The following is a 14,602-nucleotide window of genomic DNA, read 5'->3' as shown; positions in this document are numbered from 1 at the left end:
GCCATAACTTTTGAATGGTTGATGCTAGGGCTTTCATACTTCACATATGTAATCCTTGTGACAAGACCTTCCTTTGGATACCAACCTATTTGACCCTTTGACCTTGACCTAGGAGTTTGATCTACTTTTGAAAAACTTTAACCTTGGCCATAACTTTTGAATGGTTGGTGCTAGGGCTTTCATACTTCACATATGTAATCCGTGTGACAAGATCTTCCTTTGGATACCAACCACTTTGACCTTGACCTTGACGTTTGACTCTTATTCAAAAGACTTTAACCTTCGCCATAACTTCTGAACAGTTGTATCTAGGTCTTTCAAATTTCATAGGTGTATTCCTCGAGACAAGACCTTTCTTTGGGTATCAACATTTCTTATCTTTTGGCCTGGATTTTGACTTGCATTTGAAGAAACTTTAACCTTCGCCATAAGCTGCCATACGGGGGCATCAGTGTTTTACAAACACATCTTGTTTTCTTATTTTTTGTAATATTTTTTATTGGATTTACTAAATGATAGTATTCAGCATGTGAAATGAAAAAGTTATGACGTCTGGCTTATACAAACTCATAAAATCATTATTACAGTGTGATAAATATTCTATATAAAAAGAATCTTCTATACACATATTCAAGAATAAGCAATCAAATCTTTATATTCATATTGACATTTTTTATTTGCTTCAATATACATGTATACATTTAATAATTCTACAAATCCGGTGGGGGGGGGGGGGTCCGACCCACCCAACACCCAACACCCGAACTGCGCATGCTATTCTTTTTTCCTTAAGCGGGGGACACAAATTCTCTGAATTAGCTTGTTAAAATTTAAATTATATGTATTATTTTTATAACATTTGATCAGGAAAAAAATAGTTTAAACAAAAATGTTTGATTTTATATTGGTTTATATTAGAATGTGAAGTGATGTTAAAAGAGAACTTCAGGCGAAGGGTAAATTAATATGCAAATTATTTTCATTAACGTTAATAGTCATGAATGGATGCACACATGTCAGATTCGGATTATTATTATATTCGGTATATTATTATTATACATACAATTTACTTTATAAAATAGGAAGCTCTACATGTACACTTAGAAATTTTGAAAAAGAAGAATATATCATGCAGGAATATGTTAAGGTACATGTACATGTATAAGTCATTCAAAACTTCCATCTTTTCACTTTAAGTCCTAGGTACCTGTTAACTACAAAAAGAAAAGAAACGAAAACAATAAAAAAGAAAAAAAAATGCACGTGTGCTGAATTCTGATTTTCTTTTTTATTGTTTTCGTTTCTTTTCTTTTCGTAGTTTGGGAACATATTGTTTTACTCTGTTTCTTACTATTATTAGGGAGCCGTTTGGGGAACATCTGTAACGGTTCCCGTTACAATAAGCACTAGTATCGATTTGTGAGTGTCTCTCCACGTTTTTGAGGTTTAAATATCCAAAATAGTCGCCGTTGCCATAAAACTAAAAATGAATCATTTAAAATTAAAAAAAATGAAATGTTGCAAAATTCGAAGAGGGCATTTGCTCTTTGCTTTCAAATTCAATATTATACCCCGGGCTCGAGGGGAAATAATTATGCTTCCAGAGTTCTCAATTATTTCAAATTTAACTGTGGCGCAAAACTTACGCGGAGCACTAATTTTGGCGGTTTTTTTTTTTTTTTTTTTTTTTTTTGGTTTTTTTTTGTTTTTGTTTTTTTTTTTCGACCGAATTCACGAAGTAGCCACAGCTTTTCTGAATCAGTAGTTAAGTTTAATACGCAAATGGTATTAATATTTGGCAAACTGAAGAATAAATTTATTGACATAATAAATAAAATAAATATAAATATAAATAAAAACTAGTGCTATTTGTAACGGGATGTTCCCCAACGGCTCCCCAATCCCTTATGATGCCCCATTCCCTACAAGCTTCATTAAATTAGGCAATACTTTTGTAATATAGATGGACACTTTATTTTTAAGGGTATTCTATTGGAAAACTACTATGATATAGCCATATGGGTATTAGCCAATCAAATTTCAGTATATGTGCTTGCACATGTTTTCTACATTTTTTACATATATTTTTTATAGTGTCTCATAATATATAAACTTTGTTAAATATCAAAGAATTTCATTGAAAAATAAAAGAGATGTAACCATTTAAGTATTACCCAATCAGAATTCAGCACACGCGCATGCATGACCTTGCGTTCAATTTTGATTGTATCATAACGTGGGAACCCAATGTGCCTATCCATGTTATAAATTTCATCCTGTTTTGTTGAAAACCAAGGGAGTTATAGCCATTTAAAGTCTCAGCCAATCAGATTGCAGCACACCTGCTTGTGCGTGTTTTCAAGAAATTTACTATATAACATATTGTAGAACCTTATAAAATATACTTTTATTTGAAATTTCAAAGTATTTTGTCAAAAAACAAGGAAGTTATTGAGATTTTTGTATCAGCGAATCAGAGTGGAGCTCACGTGCATGCACGCGAGTTCATGCTAATTTGACATGCCATCTTGTCAAGACTACTTATGTATTTTAATATTCTGAGTTTCAAAATAATTCATCAAGAAATACAAAAGTTACGGCTCCATCAAGTATATCAGTCATTTAACTCATTGCACGCGCGCGCACGTGCATGCATGTGCGCGCAAAATGTCCTTCGTTCCACACATCTACAGAACAAGGTTTTCACTCAACTGGATGAGCAGTCTCCGAGAACACCTGCGTGCGGACAAATAATTCCTGGAGAAGAAATAAGAATAAAAAGGAATAATAATAATAGTAAAAAACGGAGTAAGAACACTATGTTCCCAAACTTCGTTTGAGTAACATAATAAGAAACAGAGTAAAAACACTAAAAACTCATTGCGAGCAATGAGAGGTCTTCCGTCCGATTCTGAAAATAAAAACGAAAATTCAAGCTGAAAAAGTGATAAAAGAAATTCAGACAATCTGGAGATTTGCCCTAGTCGTCAGCGTGAAAATCCCACATGCTAACCATGAACCATTCACTTTTTTACATCACTTCCTGGAAGTAACGGCGACACAAGATTTTCTCATAATTCAAATAAACTGATGTCTGACTCCTCAAAGTTGTAGTCTTCAGTCTTTTACTGTTGCCGATCAATAATGTGAGAACAAATTCTATCTTTGAGAAAAGGTAAACACGCGACCAGAAGTGAATTTTATAAACTTTTATTGAATTATAAACTCCTTTTCTCTAGACAGTATCTACAACATACATCAAATCATTTCAGGTACTTTATCGATAAGTAATATTTATGAAAAAGTTAAATTCAAAATAACATTGTTTATCTCCTAAAACCGGAAGTTGACGTTTTTGTTTCCGGTGAAATCTAACATATTTCAAAACAGCGAAAGAGATACAATAAAGTGGTGCAAGTTTAAATTAAAAAAGAAAAGTTATTTTTTTTTATTTCTTTGATCACTTCCTGTGACAGGCGGAAGTGACGACTGACGCGTTAAACCCAAATGATTTCGCCTACTCTTCAAGGTCTATTACTCATAAAAGTTTGGTGTTTTAATCTTTTACCCGTTTTTGAGATCTCGCTCAGACAACTTCTCATTTTAAGGACAGAAAAACAGGCGACCGGAAGTGAATTTTTAAAAGATATTTAATGTTACTCTAGACATTTGCAGTTTGAATAACATATTTTAAATTCAATTCAAATACTTTAACTATAAAGTGTATTTATGGGAAAGTAAAATACTCAAATGATGTAGTTTTTCTCTTAAACCGGAAGTTGCCGTTATTGTTTCCGGTGGGATCAACATCTTTCGAATCTGCGAAAAAGATGCAATAAAGTGATGCAATTTTTAATTAAAAATCGAAAAGTCTAAATTTTCGATTTCTTTGATCACTTCCTGTGACGACTGGAAGAGACGGCTGACGCTCTTAACCCAAATGGTTTTGCCTACATTTTAAGGTCTGTTGCTCATATAAATTTGGTGTCTTAATCTCCTACCGTTTCTGAGATCTTGCTCAGACAACTTCTCATTTTGAGGACAAAAAAACACGCGACCGGAAGTGAATTTTACAAAGATATTTGACGTAACTCTAGACATTTGCAGTGTGAATAACATATCTAAAATTCATTTCAAATACTTTATCTACAAAGGATATTAATGGGAAAGAAAAATACTCAAATTATGTGGTTTTTCTCTTATAACCGGAAGTTGACGTTTTTGTTTCCGGTGGGACCAACATATTTCGAAATTACAAAAGATATGCAATAATGTGATATAGGTATTAATTTGAAAAAGGAAAGTTGAAATTTTACGATTTCTTTAATCACTTCCTTGAGCGACCGGAAGTGCCGACGACGAACGAAAAGTAGCGACCAGGCTTGTACCTATTACGATCTATAATCCCTGAAAGTTTCACATTGATATCTTTTACCGTTCCTGGGATTATCCGCGGACAAAATGTCATTTTACATTCAGAAAATGGTCTGTAACTTGGCACCGGAAGTAAAATTTCCAAATTTTCTCTCAGATAGGTCAAGTTCATGTTACGACACATCTTTCCTGAAAATTTCATGTAAATCCATTAAATATTCTTCGAGAAATCGCGTGCACAAAATTAGAAAGTCAAAAAAATAAGAAGAACTAGATGCGTTTCTTGTTGCTAGGGCAACAAGTGATCTTCCGACCGAACTTTTCCCCAGATCGCTATGCTCCCTCACTTCATTTAATACTTTATTGAAGGTATTTTTTTGCGCTTATGTAACACAGTCTTTCAACATAGATCATGATTATTAAAGGATTTCTGTAGAATCTCTGTTAAAACAGCTTTAAAAAATAAGCAAAAACTATCATACATGTCTTCACAGAGAAAAATATCATTTACAACTGAAAAAAGAGAGAAACAATCTCCCGCCCCAGCGGGATTCGAACCCGCAACAATACGAGAAAGTTTGGATCGGTCATATCTTTGCAATAAATGCATCAATCAAAATGATGAAAACATACTTAGAACTCTTAGAAGACTCTCTATTAACCTTGTAAATGTAGATATGTTGATCGACCATTATTTTTCGTCGTTCGTACTTCCGGTCGCAAACGGAAGTGAATTCAAAAATGTTAAATTTGTAACTTCTTTGTTTTTCAATATTTTTTTTCTGGAATTCCCTCCAAAATGTGCCCTACAACTGAGTTTGACATGCCCCCTGAAAAATCTAAGCCGATGACCCATTTATTTTTGGCATAATTTTCTGGTAAATTGTCTTGTCAACATTGTCCTTTAATATGAATAAAAAATCTATTGCAGAATTTTTTTCAATGATCACTCTTATACCTTACAAAGGCAATTCCCCATTACTTTCTATAGTAATTATCGATTTCCATCTCCAACTTTTGGAACGCTCCCCATTACAAATCTACATCGATGACCATATGATTTTTTTTATTGATTTTAACTCACCAAAAGTCACTTTACCTCATATTAAAATTTGAATAAAAAATCTATTGCAGAAATAAATTAGGTCCGTCGTCGTTAACGGAAAAAGCTATTTGATGCTCTTCACCTAACGGAATAGGTTGTATGGTGTTCCGAGTGTTCAGTTACAGTTTTCAGTATACCGACTTTGACTTATGTATTTATGTTTTCATGACAATATAGCAAGCGAAACATTTGTTCCTTGTTACACTTAGTCAAATTAAGGCTAACAATTTGGAAGTCTTTTCACTTATTTTTTTTTTTTAACATTATGATGCATAGAGTCACTTAGCCTTTCCAGTTGATTTATCTATGGTGCTCGGTTTAAGCCAATGAAAAAGGAGATAAAAATGATTTTTTTATTTTGCTATATTGTAAGGAAATTTTCGTAAAACATCTTAGATATTATAAGGTCTTGGTCCATCAAACCCTCTCATTTGAGGCATGCTGTGGCGTTGCAATGTGTTGCCCTAAAGGATGTTCACATAAGTGCATGACTTCAGCTTTTGAAAACTTCTTAGCTAAGAGTCCTGATGAAAGGGTTGATCCAAACGTAATGTCACAACTGCTCTAAAATGTTTAATAATTAATTTTTATCAATAAAATTCGGCATTCTAATACCTCTAATTTTTATTGCCTTAAAATTTCATGCGATTAAATAAAGTACTTTGTAAAGTAAAACATCAAGAACAAGATGTGTTTGTGAAACACTGATGCCCCGTATGGCAACTTATAGCAAAGGGTAAACTTTCTCAAAGGCAAATCAAATATGTTGCTACCCAAAGTAAGGTCTTGTCTCGAGGAATAAACCTGTGAAATATGAGAGCCCTAGCAGCAACCATTGAATAGATATGGAAAAGGTTAAAGTTTTTCAAAAGTAAGTCAAACATCAAGGTTAAGGTCAAATGGTCAAAATCAATGGTACCTAAGGAAAGGCCTTCTCACAAGAAATATTCTGGTGAAATATTAAAGCTGAAGCACCAATCATTCAAAAGTTATGACCATGGTTTATGTTTTTCAAAAGTAGGTCAAACTCCAAGGTCAATGGATTATAATTGTTGGTATCCAAAGGAAGGTCTTGTCACAAGGATTACATATGTGAAGTATGAAAGCCCTATAGCTAGCTCCAACGGTTCAATAGTTATGGCCAAGGTTAAAGTTTTTCAAATGTAGGTCAATCTCCAAGGTCAAGGTCAAAGGGTCAAAGCTGTTGGTATCCAAAGGAAGGTCTTGTCACAAGGATTACATATGTGAAGTATGAAAGCCTTAGCACATACCGTTCAAAAGTTATGGCCAGTGTTAAAGTTTTCCAAAAATAGGTCAAACTCCAAGGTCAAAGAGTCAAAGTTGTTGGTATCCAAAGAAAGGTCTTGTCAAAGAATTACACATGTGAAGTATGAAAGCTCTAGCACCAATTGTTCAAAAGTTATAGCCAAGGTTAAAGTTGGGTAAAATTTTGCAAAAATGGATCAAACTCCAAGGTCAAAAGGTCAAATATGGTGGTACCTAAAGAAAGGTCATGTCACAAGAAATACACATGTGAAATATGAAAGCCATAGCTCCAACCAATCAAAAGTTATGGGCAATGTTAAAGTTCTTGCGGACAAACAGAAAAACAAACAGACAGACAGACAGACGGACGGACAGGGCAAAAACTATATACCCCCGAATCTTCGATACGGGGGCATAAAAACACAACGCTAGGTTTTGTCTATCGCCGCACGGTGAGAATCATACCGACTTCGTTATGACGTTACTTTTCGGCACTCACTTTCAGTTCATCCGCATGTCTTTTAAACCTCCGGACGTGTTTCTTTTTAATAATCCTCACTGCCATTTTGCATTAAAAAGCCTTGTTTTGAGTTGTAGTATTAAAATGATTTGAACTTTGTCCAAATGTTTTTTTTTTTAAATTCATTTCTTTTGTGTAGATCTTATGTATCAACAGATTCAAAATCGAAAACAAACGTCACAACGACGTCACTATTCTTGCCGTGCGGCGGTAGATGAGACCCAACGTTGTGTTTATTCCAATGTTTTATAAAGTGTTGCTTATATCTGAATGAAATTTTAGGACAAAGGTCAAAATAGTTAGATATACTAGTATATAAAGTTTTGTTGAAAACTTTCGATTTTTAAATAACTATAGAGTTGTGACATTACTCTTGGATCAATCCTCGTATTTACAAGGAAGAGTGTCATCAAACATTGTAAAGTTGATGCATCTCAAGTCCTCAGATTTAAATTTGTTAAAATCATGGTCCTCGGTGGTAGGCTAGGGCCACATTAAGGGAACGAACCTTTGCATATTTATTCACATGTATATTGAAAAACATCTAATTTTTTTCTCAAGAACGGCAGAGCCATGATACATGTCAATGATACAAATATTTCATGCAAGCTCAGTTACTACAGATTCAAGATTTCAAATCATATTCCCTGGAACAATTTGGGGTCACATCAGGGGATCATATGTTTACATGAATATATAGTCGATTTTTTTTTTTTAATCTTCTTCTCAAGAACAGCAGGGGACATAATAGTTGATATTATTTTGTAAGCATTCTCCATTAGTACAGATTCAAATTTGTTTAAGTAAATCACGTCTTTCGTAACTCTTGAGGGTAGGTGGGGTCATAGTAAGGGATGAAATTTTTACATGTGAGTTAAAATGTTTTTCAAAACAACAGGGCAAGGTGACTCTGGTGAGATTTGTGCCCCATGGGACTCGTTTAAATATTGCAGAAACATGTTCCTGCAAATCAAAATTCACGAAAAAAGAGCACAAACATACTTTTTTCTGCGAACCATTTTGTACCTTTCATTTTTTCTTAATATTGCTATTGAAAGTGACACATAATTATTTAATTCATTGTAGCATACATACTACAGATTACATAGCGACTTCAAGTGACATTATAATGCTAAATTTTGCAGCAAATGTATATTTTTCAAGGTGATTTTTGGATGTACCACACTTCATATTCAATATGATATTTATGTATTCTCAGTAGCCCCCGTTGACGACTTGGACCATCTACATCATGACCATGGCAATCGTCAGCACCCAGCAGAAAGTACGGCAGTGTTCTCAATGTCAGGAAAATACAGAATTCTACTGTAACACATGTAAATACAACCTTTGTCAACAGTGTAAAGAAAGACATGTTATTGATCTAGATACCAAATTCCATGATGTTGTGATTTATCGTGAGAAATATGAATACATCCCAAAACAAGAAACCTGTGTGAGACATCCAGGCAAAATTTATGAATTGTACTGTCCCTCTTGTGAACTTCCTGTCTGTTTCCAATGCAAAGAACGACATGAAACACACAATATTGTGAACATTAGAACAGCTTATAAAACAAATCGACACCATCACAAAGAAATCATTCAGAACATCAGAAGTGATATTATCTATAACAGCTATTTTCTTCTGGCAGGAATCAAAACTGATGTAAAAAATAGAAAAACTTGTCAAACAAAGATCTCCAACCTTCAAATAGGAATGTCAGAAAAAGGCCAGAAACTAAAGATAGTCATTGACAATGCGATATGTGATATTTTACATTTTATGTCTCAGAGATTACCACAACAAAAAAGAAAAATGACCAGATACCTTGTCAGCATAGAGAACTATATGTATAAATATCGATTGAAACAGACAGCAAACAGACCTGTGCAATTCCTATTATTCCTAAAGGAACACCATGTTCACAAGATAAAGGACACTCCTAATCTTGCAAAACACGCTCGGTTGTGCATGGAAATAAAAATGAAGTTTGGAATGACGTTTATGAGTGGTATTCAAATCATAGAGTCAGGAAAAAGACAAGCTACAAATGAATGTCTTCTGAAAAGGATGTATACACCCGTGTTAAAAAGATGTGTCATAGTTGAAGGGAAAGGAATGGGATATGTATCTCACATTTCACATGTGACACCGGACCAGGTATGGATTAGTGATTGGAACAATCTCATCTTAGCAAATATGGAAGGTAACAGACTGCATCATCTGACAGATATACTTAGTGAATGGGGAGTACACACAGTGAACATTACCTGTGAACTTATCTATATAGACAGGTATTATAACATTAAAAAACTTTCTAGAGATAACAGAACATTGACAACACTGATTGAGAAAACAGAATATTGGGAACCTCGCTGTGTCAAAAGTTCCTCCATCAATGGAGATCTACTGGTCGGGATGAGGAATACTCGTTCAAAAGCAGCCAAAGTAACACGGTTTAACGACAAATTACAATTTATACAGACAATACAACACAAGAATATAGGTCAGATATACAGTAATCCTGTCCACATCACAGAGAACTGCAATGGAGATGTTATTGTGTCTGACTGGGACCATGGTGCTCTGGTGGTGACAGATAGTGCAGGAAGATATCGCTTCTCCTACCCTGAGTCAAGATCGATATATCCACGTGGGGTCTGTACAGACGTGTTGTCAAACATTCTGGTGTGTGATGTTAGGCCTGCCACTTACAATATACACGTGGTGAACAAAGACGGTTTCTTCCTGTCGAAGATACTGTCACGAGAACATGGGATATACACACCAAGGGGTCTGAGTTATGATGAAAAATCTCACCTTTTGTGGTTTGGATCAAGTGTCAACAGGGTGTATGTATACAGATATATAAACAGGGACTATCAAACAGGTGAACGTAATTAACTTATCAAAGAAATACAAGAATACGTGCAAACGCTTGAGTATCTGTTCTGTCAAGGTAGTTAACTAATTAGAACATGTACACATACATATAGGTACAGGATCATCTGAGAGGTTTTTTAATACCTAAATAAAATACATGTTCACATACATACAGACACACAGACCTATCTTACATGTCATGGCATTTAGTTAGTAAGACATATACACATATACAGAACTATATCTGACAGGTCATTATAATTAGCTACTTACTATACTTAGATACATGTACACAAACATATAGGTAAAAGACTATCTGACACCCGACCCCACCTATATTCAGGGGTCCGTGTTTCCTCTGCTTACAATATGTATTGATTAAGTGGACTTTTGAGTATGATTAATGTTCGTTATTTTCACATGTCATAAATATATTTTTTCTTGCTGATTAACAAAACAACTACGTCGATATGGGGGCATTAAGGTTGGACAACTGGGATAAACTTTTTGTGGCGTTTGAAAAATTACATAGAAGTATGTCTTTGTATTAAAATAGGCAATTATTGTGTGTGTGGGTGTGTTGGTGCGTGTGTGTGTGTGGTGAAATATGAAGATAAAGAAAAGATATCAAGCTCGAAATTCAATTAAAACAATACAAATACCCGTGAGCATATTACAGAGGCAACTAGTTACAATTTCCAGGGACGACATTTCAATGTCAATGCAGATATGACGTGCGAAACTAAGAACGTAATCTATGTTATGCCCTTGATGTTAGGAATTTTACATCGTAGAAACAAGCGACACACTAAGAGCTCGGATACGAGTCCAAAAACAGCAAATAAATAATCCGGAATATAGACAAATTCAACTAAGTGAATATTTAGATGTATGCGGGAACAGACAATTTACTGTTTTTCCCTTTTGTAAGATGCTGTTTGGAAATCACATCCAATGAAGAAAAAAGAGAAACACTTTATTAATACCTTAAAACAAAGCTTATTATCATTTTTGATTTTCCCGTAATAACACGCTGGAAAATAAAGTAATAATGACTTTATAACATTCCGCTTATTATGACGTCACAATATCACAATATATGTTACCATGTGACAGTTAGAAAACTTGTTTATGAAGCATCTGAAGATTGTAAATGAAAGCGCTAATGCTTTACTGTGTAAATTTCTTCATGTTTTCACATTATATATATATATATATATATATATATATATATATATATATATATATATATATATATATATATATATATATATATATATATATATATATATGTATGTATGTATGTATGTATGTATTAGGGATGGCAATCGAATACAGAATTGCTAATCGGTTAACCGCAAGACGTTCCGACCGATTAACCGGTTAATCGTATCAAAATACACATTTTGTTAAGAATAGTTCTATCCATATACACAAGAAGACTAAAAAGGCGTTAGAAGTAAGAATCATTCTGGTTTTCTTCATCAGGAAACTACATGTACATAGATTTTATTTCAATTTCAATAGACAAGAAAGAAATTAAGAAAACCATGAAGCATGCCTGAGAAATCAGACATTGACAACACAAGTTCTATCTGCATTGTCACCATAATCAAAACTAAGTCTGAACTTTCACTTAATTTAAACTGTTTGTCTAATAATATAATTTAACAGATAACGGCAAAAGATAGACACACTTTATTATTCACAGTGCTCAACGGTGTTTTATTTAATATCATTAAAGAATTACAGGACAGCCGGGTAACGACATGGTGTTTTTAAAAACAGTAATTATTAATTCAGAAAATGACTAATTACCCCCTCGATCTCATATCGGAGAGTCATAATTACCTCCAAATCAGCTTGAATAGATATGTAAAAACGCTAAATTATAAACTTTGATGAAAAGATTCCTTTTTTTAAGAAATAAATTTCAAGAATATTGCACTAAACTTTACATATATTTTATTTTTTCCGACTAACCGATTACAGATTTGCTAACCGATTACCACCGTTCCGACCTAGTAATCGGTTAACCGGTTACAAATTGCCATCCCTTATATATATTTATAATGCTTCCTTTGGTTGTTAGTAAGGGAATTAATGTTGTAGATGTTGCAGAAAAAATACGTAACCCGCGTAAGCGTTTTTTTTTTTCTGCAATAGCTGCAACGTTAATTCCCGTACTAACAATCAAAGAAAGACATTTTATTGTTTATAATTATATCTGTACAAATAATTATCTAAAATAAGATTTAGGTAGCTTAAATATTGCATTATTGATATGTACGTCATTGTACGTTTCATTGATGGAACAGCCACTGCCCAAGAAATCTGTAGAGGTGATATGCTTAGTGGTGTTTACTGGCTGATAAACGGCAATGATTTTCTTAAGAAATACAGGAGAAAATATTCAATGAATATATATATATATATGGGTGAATTAAAAAAAATGACCACCAAACTGAATTTTTTGGAAAAATTCAACTACGTATAACATATTTTTCATTTATATTATCTTATTGCACATGCATTCCAACTTAAAATCCGGCAATTGAATAGACAATTGGATTAAAAAGTTTCAGAATTTTTATTAGTAAAATTTCTTTTGAAAAAAGAAAATATCATTACACCTTAAAGGGCTTTCTAAAATACAAAATCACAAGAAATTTTAGTTTTTTATGCTTCAAAATGGTAAAAGGGGTATAAATGATTAAATCTAGACCTTGATTATCTTCTCTTGTATATGCGAAAAAAAATTGGCTTTTTGATTGTTATTTTACATTATTTTTTCAATTCTGGTTTGAAAGTTTTAATATGAAAAAAATATGAAGCAATAAAATTCCCCAAATTTCATTTCTTTTTTTGTCCGTTCAAGTCAGTTCTTTAAATCTAAGCCAAAAAAGAATTTTTATTTACGAGTTCTCTTACAAAAAATACTAGATTTTGAAGTGACCTTATGTTACATTATTGTGTTGCACTCCTGACATCTGATATGTATTTTATTTAACATTGTTTTAAAAAATATAACACACAATAACCCATTCTTACTTTGTAAATCAATTTGTCGTTTTGATATTTTTCATCGTTTACAGCAGGTTTTTCATATTTTGAAGACCTCAACACATGATTATTTGCAAAGTGTAATGTATATAAATTGTATTTAAAAATATATGTGAAATGATAAAAACTATTCCCTGAATTGACTGTAAAATTTCTGTAATTGTTGATAGACATAGTGTTTTGAACATCAAATAGTATCAAACATTTTTTTTCAACTTATTTATAAGTAATGATAATTAAAAAGCATTGGTAATCATAAAGCAGTTTTGTTGCACTCCTGACTGCAGTAAAATTTAAAATTAAAACCATAGAATACAAAAATTCATAAAGTGTTGGCAACATCAAGTGGTAATGAAATTGTGCAATATTTATAGGCCATTACTTCATAATTAAAACAGATGAAAGTATTTAAAATTCGCATTTTATCTGGAATTATTCCCTATTTATGCCAAAAAAACTAGCTTAAATGTATATTTAGAAGATAAAATATATTTTATAGCATATTTTCCTTTGGAGGACAAACACAGTAACCCACCAGAAAAATTATACTCGTCATTTTTTTCTTTATTTTTATTCTTATTGGATGATTTATAATTCTAACATATTTGTTGCACTCCTGACCAAAAGCATAGGGGCCTTAAAAGTAGAATTGTGAAGTGAAAATTACATAAGAATTTGTTCTGTTGTTTCAGTGAGTTTGAGGAGGAATTACTTGAATTTTATGACAATTGTTTAGTGTATTTATTTCCAACGTTCATTAAAAAGTCACAAAAAAGATAAAAACACATTTGAATTGATAAAATTGAAAAAGAAAGGATTTTAATCATAAAACTGTCAATAATTTAGTTTTAAATTATACAAAAAGATCATTATTAATTAATGAGTACTTCTTAGCTTGAATAGAAGTGTTTTTGTCAAAATGTGTTGCACTCCTGACCACAGAAATATAGATCTGAAGCACAGACAGACCCTGTAATTGATAAATCTATTTGATAAAAATGTTCTTTGTGTCTTTATTTTTCAAAATAAAAATCAGAAAATCATGTAATGATAATAGTTTTTTCATGCTCGGGAGCAAAACATCAAATGTTGCACTCCTGACATTATTGGGTATGCACATATATTTGACTCTCACTAATGCTGCTTGTGATTTATATAACATTAATAAGTTTTAAAATGTATATCAGTTATTGTTTTACACTTTGAAAATTCTTTTTTGTCTCAATTTTCTTTCAGAATTTTACAATTGGAGTTTTTTTTTTTTTTTTTGGCAACACTACATTTTTTCTGTTGCACTCCTGACATGGTATAACAGTTTTTTAAACATCAGCCATTACCACAACTTGATTAAACAAAAGTTACTACAGTCCACATTTAAAGCTCAATA

The 14,602-nt window shown here is 32.7% G+C and overlaps 2 protein-coding genes across 2 annotated transcripts in view; one reads left to right on the top strand and one right to left on the bottom strand.

The window, feature by feature from the left end:
• Positions 1-14,602, bottom strand: part of LOC133194883 (uncharacterized) — a 79,742-nt gene that overhangs the window by 53,858 nt on the left and 11,282 nt on the right. The gene's annotated exons all lie outside the window — the stretch shown is intronic.
• On the top strand, positions 8,524-10,173 carry LOC133194885 (uncharacterized). The gene has a single exon (XM_061330786.1). The coding sequence runs from the start codon at positions 8,524-8,526 to the stop codon at positions 10,171-10,173; it is 1,650 nt and encodes a 549-aa protein (XP_061186770.1).

This window comes from Saccostrea echinata, unplaced genomic scaffold (assembly GCF_033153115.1).
Source record: "Saccostrea echinata isolate AGI-Se365-2 ecotype Australia unplaced genomic scaffold, CSIRO_AGI_Sech_v1 ptg000029l, whole genome shotgun sequence".
Taxonomy (NCBI): Eukaryota; Metazoa; Mollusca; class Bivalvia; order Ostreida; family Ostreidae; genus Saccostrea; species Saccostrea echinata.
Note: the sequence above shows the minus strand (reverse complement) of the source record. Positions and strands in the feature narration are given on the sequence as shown.

Excerpts from the sequence above, each read along its gene's own strand:
- LOC133194885 (XM_061330786.1), top strand. The coding sequence starts at position 8,524 with ATGGCAATCGTCAGCACCCAGCAGAAAGTACGGCAGTGTTCTCAATGT.